This window comes from Struthio camelus, chromosome 13 (genome assembly GCF_040807025.1).
Source record: "Struthio camelus isolate bStrCam1 chromosome 13, bStrCam1.hap1, whole genome shotgun sequence".
Classification (NCBI taxonomy): domain Eukaryota; kingdom Metazoa; phylum Chordata; class Aves; order Struthioniformes; family Struthionidae; genus Struthio; species Struthio camelus.
The window spans coordinates 5,090,437-5,096,623 of NC_090954.1; the positions used below are offsets into that span (position 1 = coordinate 5,090,437).

Sequence of the window (6,187 nt, forward strand, 5' to 3'; positions counted from 1 at the left end):
GATGAAGGAGATGTATATTAAGCAAATTCATTCCTAAGGTTGCATAAAGTTTTCTAAAAGAGAAAACAGTAACAGCTACAAAAATTGGATCATTAACATATCTGACACTAAGATGGAGACCAAGGTCTCTAAAGCTGCAAAATGCCTGGGGTAAAATTGGGACCCTTTGAAGTCAGCTGCAGAAGTGCCATTTATTCCAGCGCAGCCCACATTTTACACACACACACACATACACACACACACACACACCCTCATGCACTCACACTCTCACACATCGCCCCCAGCAGCTAACTTTCATCTTACAAGCAGTCCTAGAGAGGTCAACAGGACTAACACATGCTTAAAATTAAATATTTAACCATATGCAAAAACCCTTATCTAAACTAGGGCTCATATCCTCAGCTATTCAGGACAGCCTTTAAGTTTTAAACTTTTACTGAAGTCTTAGTGAATTCAAGCAAGGACAAAACAGGTAAGCACTTTTCTTCCAAACTGTGGCTTTGTTCAATGGGGACTTAGGGTACCAGAAAGTACTTTAAAGTCTTGGAATTTCTTGGATGTTAAATAAAACCTCTAAAAATGTTAAACACCTCAACGGGAAGAAGTGGTGGTAGCTCAGATCAGCTGTTGCTGGGATCAAGTGGAAAGTGATCAAGCTGCAATAGTGGCTCAGTGGTGACCCGTGAGAGTGGCAGGTACTCAGGGCTAAATATTGCACGGCACTTTGTTGAACTTGCTGCTTCAGTCGGGGGGAATTCCACGTGGCTTGTTGAAGTTCTAAAGTAAAAAATGTTTATGTTCTAGAAATGTTGTATAGTAAGGTATTTGATAAGCTTATATCTGTTGTTATATTTAATGGTTAGTGCTGGAAGCAACTCAGAACTATGGAGCGCTTCCAGCAGACAGGAGTCTATTAGGTTTTGCTGAAGAATGGCTGGTTTCTAAGTGAAGTTTGTGGTATTTGGTTTTTTAGAAAACTTTTCTCTCCTGACCTATTGCCATCTATAAATGAGAACCCAGGTAGGTGAGAAGGATAATCTTATAATCATAACCTACTTGCCTCAACACACATAAAGTAACATATAGCTATATAAAATGATGAAATTATATAAAATTTTACCATTGGACCAGTTCTACGAGCTTTACCTGAAGAAGGAGGTTAGAGTTTGTCCCAGAGCTAATTTACACCCTTCTGTTGTATATATAAATATACATACAAATATATGTTGTACATGCCAAAACAAGGACTTTCATTTCACTTTCCTCAATTTAGAGGGAACACTGATTTCAAACATTATTTCTAGCAACGTAAACTGCATCAGAAAAAGAGGCAGCAGGAAAATATAACTTTGGACCAAAAAATTAATATAAAATATTGTGCAGATTACAGATGTTCTGCAGGGATGCCCTGACAGCACAGACAGTCTCCACTGCCTGCAGGTAAGGGCTGTAGCATTGTAATTCAGAGGGCTTCATCTCAGAGGACTTATGACCCCTAGTCTTTTGCATGAGCAGGGAAGATCAATATCTCAGCCACTGCACTTTATCATCTTTATAGAAAGTAGGAGATGAATAAAAAATTATACTTTTAACTGTGAATAATTTCATGAGAAATGTTCAGCTATCAACTCCTATTCTAAAAAGAAAGTTATAATTACGTTTGACCTGAGCACTGAGTCGTGCTAGAGAAGCAGCAGTGCAAAGAGTAATATATGCAGTAGCAGAAGATCTTGAAAACTCGGCCACACTTTAATGTCATGACTGTACTCGGCACCTTTTTTTATTCTCCTTTTCCGTTATGCGCAGGCAGTTTTAGAACTAATCGTATTTACTGAGCTTGTGTAATATCTCCTCTTAAAAAATGTAATTGTAACTTGATCGCATTTATCTTACCATTTTTGTTTAAAGGTGTTTTGCATTGAAATGATTCTGTGTTTGCATATTTTATTGAGACAGCTAGTGATCAAACTCCTCAGGCACTGCAATTAAATATTACATTTTTCTAGGAAAGAATGCCAGTGTATGCAGTGTCATCAGAGAGAAAATGTTCTGGGAAAAGAAAACCAAAAAATTCATGCTCTAGGTACTGTTCACAGCAATGTGTATCCAGCTGTAAACAGCTCAGGTGGCCATAAGATGGCTGGACTCCTGCGGTGAGTGAAGCAGAAAGGTGATCACCTGTGAAAAGTGATTTAGCCCTTAACAAGTCATCCTCTGAGGAGCATCTGAGGCTCCTAATTACAGTAACTAGCAGTAGGCCCTTGTGATATCTACTGAGGGTAGTAGGAGCTGAGACTGTCAACATCTGAAAGGGGAACAGGGCATAACAGGAGATTTGTTCCTGCTGTGGTGCCCCTGAAAATACTACTGAAGCTGAAAGTCTCTATCTGAGTGCCAGACATGCAGGACTAGGGAGAAACAGGGAAGAAATTGCTTGCTTCATATTGAGCCTGCTACAGCAAATTCCCTTTGTCCTCTGTACTGCTTTCCACAGGCTCAAGCCCCTGCTATGCAGACCCTCTGCTGCCTCTGTAGAACCACGCAGCACGTCCCTGCACAGTACGAGAGCATCTGGAGAGGCAGAGCTGCTACCTAGAGCTCAGGCTTCAAGTAAACATTCAAAGGCCTAAATTGTCCCTACACTTAATTTTGAACCAGAATCTTAAAAGCATATAGGACAGGTTGAGTCATGTCTGCTAGAGCTCTTAAAACATTTAAAGCCTGAATATGTACAGAAATCAATGGGTATTAGGTTCTGGAAGTATCAGGAGATGCCAACTTCTACATGCCTAAGAGTCTAAAAATTGAGAAGGGCAAATTACAAATGCAGCTTTAGAACTTGTGTTCTCCGACCACTTCCTGGGACTCCTGTCACCGTCTGTGGGGAGAGGCTGGCAGGAGTCTCCCTAGAGCGCCTTCAACTACCCCCTTCTTTCCCTATTACCGAGGGAACCTAGGCTAAAAAAACCTCCTAATTTTGCTGTGCCTACACTGGGGAAAGTAAAAATCACACTAAGCTTTGATTGGCTCTGTCGTGTGGAAAATGAAACTTAAGTTTCTGAAAGCCATTTTGAAAAAACACTACTCTTGGTTCCCGCAGAGCCTCCGAAACTGTCAGATTGACATTCTATTTGTTATTTTTCTTTCTACTTACACAAATATTTCTTAAAAGAATCAGGGCACAAAAAGGCTACAGGATTCCCTGAGGCCTCTTTGGATTTGCTACACCTTTTACACATCGAATGGACTATTTTTCTCTATTAACTCTTCCACATAGAAAACATGATCACCCAAGACGTGCAATAAAAATGAACAAACATTAAGGAAATGAAATTCTACAAGCAGGCACAAATAGATACAAAAATTAATTCACTTAAAATAGTAAATCAAATTGTTCTGGGCAAAAATAGTAGGATGTTGTGCCTTCTAGTTAAAAAAAAGGGCAACATATTTTGTAGCAGACTCCAAACTTCAGGTCAGGAGCACATATTTAATTATCTTGCATGCTGTAGGCTACTCTAGCATTCCAAATGCTGGGCAGGCATATGTTACCAGAGCTTTCTGATATCCACATTTTCTCCAATATCTTAAATAACTTTTAAAATCTCATCTTAAGACAAGACATCAACCTTTAATGAAACAGAAATTTTAAGACAAATGTTTTAACAGAGTGTACTACTTACTGTGTATACAGTCTAATATCATTTGAGAAGGTAGCTTTTGGTTAAGCAACTTATTCTGAAGCTTACTGTGCTCTTAAATGAGTAAGCCTCATCTTATTTAATCTTAGCATGTGCAAAGCACTATTTAGATGCTGTTAGCAATTCCTTCTACAATATGAAAAGTTGCATAAATAACGAGAATTAATTAATAGGAAATCTACAAAGCAGTTGCAGGAAGCAATCCCCTCCCTCCCTGTTCCCACTGGTCACATAGATAAAAGAAAATGATATTTCAAGGTCAAACTTTGAAAATAGGTTTCTCTTGTACAAAGTACAGGTGCAAGCAGCAACGCAATGCTTTCTCAAATCCCTGTAAATAATTGCAGAGTGAGAAATATTCAGGCAGGAAAAAAACAGTCCTTTATGTCATTCATCTGATGAACAGATAAACAGTAACACTCCCATAGTCTTGTTGCCAGAAAGCATGAGGTCTAAGGCCAAGCCCTCCTCCCCCCCACCCCAAATATTGATGGCAAACCAAACCACCTAATCCTTATCAGCATCTAAATTTTCATTTCATCCGTAAGGATGGGAGAACAGCTATAGAAAGACTAGGAAGCAGCTCTGCCCCCTGGTTTGAAAAGGAAATGGTGTTTGGTTCTCTACCAGACACCCTTCACAAAAACCCATACACTGCTTCTCTTTTGTCTCAGCCTTCTTGTCAACTAAGCATCAGCATTTTGTTTCCTATTCCAAATCAGTGTTGCTCACCAATAAACACTAGCAAGAGAGACTGTAAAATAATCACCTTGGATCCTGTATTCAATTACCTTTTGTTTTCTAACATACTTGCTGTTCCTTCCCCCTTTCCCTTTATATGTAGTTCTAAAGATGACTTAAAATGAAAAAAATTATAATAGAACGCATGCAAGATACATAGAAATCACGATTATTCTTATAGTCTCTCCCAGTGTCCATTCATTAACTTGTTTGGCCACCCAGTCTACAGGCTCATCTGGGAAAAAAAATCAGTCCTGCAAATGGGTTTTTAAACCTGGCCGTGACTACTAGTAATAATTTATCCTTGCTGTTGAAGCCCTTTGAAAGTCAGGCTTAGACCATATCCAGAACACAACAGAGGAATACTTGTTCATTCATAAATTTTTACTACTGAGGACAATAAGTAAGAATATTTCTAATTCTGCAAGCAGAGGGCAGTGTAACCCTGAATTACAACGAACAATTCCATTAAAAAGAGAAAGAAAAAGCTCTGAACAGAACTGGAAATCTCAGTTCTGGATGTATATCATTTTCACTATTGCTGCACCACTCTTCATTGAACACTTTATAGTTATTACAAGGTAAGAAAAAAAAACAGAGAGAAGGACTCCTGATACCTGTTAGACCCAGCAAGCACAAAAGAGCTTGAAATAGGGTCCCATATTTACACCTGTCAGTCTTTCTCCCTTCGCCTTGGCCGTGCTTCTGTTTCCAGCACAAATAACCCTTGAAGAAATCCACCCTACTGCAAAAGAAGATAACCGCGTGGGTCCAAACCATGTGGTGAGTAGCAAACACAGAGCCCTTCGAGGCACACGGAGACCGAGCAGGTTGCCAACACACTCAGAGGGTACCAAGCCGAGCAGCTTGGGCGTCCCGCTGCCCACCCCGCGCAAAGCCAGCCCCGACCCCACCGCGCAGCAAGGCACCTGAACCCCAGCAAAACTTCCCGGCACGCAAGTAGGCACCGGAGCTCTTCGGGGGAGGCCGGGGAGGGCCGGATGCTCCGCGGGTTTCAGCCGCTTACATGTGCGCGTCGGGGCCGGAGCGCTGCTCTAGAGGCGCGGGGCGCGGCGCGGCGCTGCGCGGGCGCGGCCCCCCATGGCGGCGGCGGCCGGCGCTGTCCGCGGTGCTGAATGGCCGCTCAACGGCGCCGGACGGGGCGGGCGCTGTCCGCGGTGCTTCAGCCGCCGCCGGCCCGGTCGAGGCGGCGCCGCATCCTTATCCCCTCCGCGCGGCTGGGCGAGATCTCCCGGGGAGCGGCAGGGGCTCGTTGCCTGCAGGAAGAGCCTGCTGCGAGGCTGACATGTGGGTTGCGCTGTCCTCCCCGTCTTTCCTCCCTCCCTTCCTCCCTCCCCCCACGCCGTCCTCCTCCTATAGGTGTGGGCTTAATTCTTCTTGGAGCGCCCCCTTCCCGGCCGGAGCTCTCAGAGTGCCCCGCGCCCTCTCGAGGGCTGCTCCGAGCAGAGAGCGGGCAGAGGGAACCTTCTCGGAGCGGGTTGGGCTGCCCAGGGGGGCGGGGGGCTCTGCCGGGGGCTCAGCCCCTAGCACGCCACAGTTCTGCCTCAGCCAGCTGTGCCACCCCTCCGCTGGGAGTGGATAGTGCCGCTTCTCTCAGTCTGCCCTGCCGGCGCTGAGGTTGTTTTCCGCCTTCCCCGGGAGAGCTTGACTCGTGGGGGGAGGCTCTAGGAGGTGTGTGTTTGCTGGGGGCGAGGGGTGCGAGGGGGTAGAATGAAGTCAACAGG

At 44.0% G+C, this 6,187-nt stretch overlaps 1 protein-coding gene across 1 annotated transcript in view; it reads right to left on the reverse strand.

Annotated features, from left to right (window-relative positions):
- Positions 1-5,531, reverse strand: part of TRPC7 (transient receptor potential cation channel subfamily C member 7) — an 85,346-nt gene extending 79,815 nt beyond the window's left edge. The window contains exon 1 of the mRNA XM_068959912.1: positions 5,470-5,531. Coding sequence (XP_068816013.1) covers positions 5,470-5,471 — 2 coding nt within the window. The 5' untranslated portion in view covers positions 5,472-5,531. The remainder of the gene's footprint in view (positions 1-5,469) is intronic.
- Between the last annotated feature and the right edge of the window lie 656 nt (positions 5,532-6,187).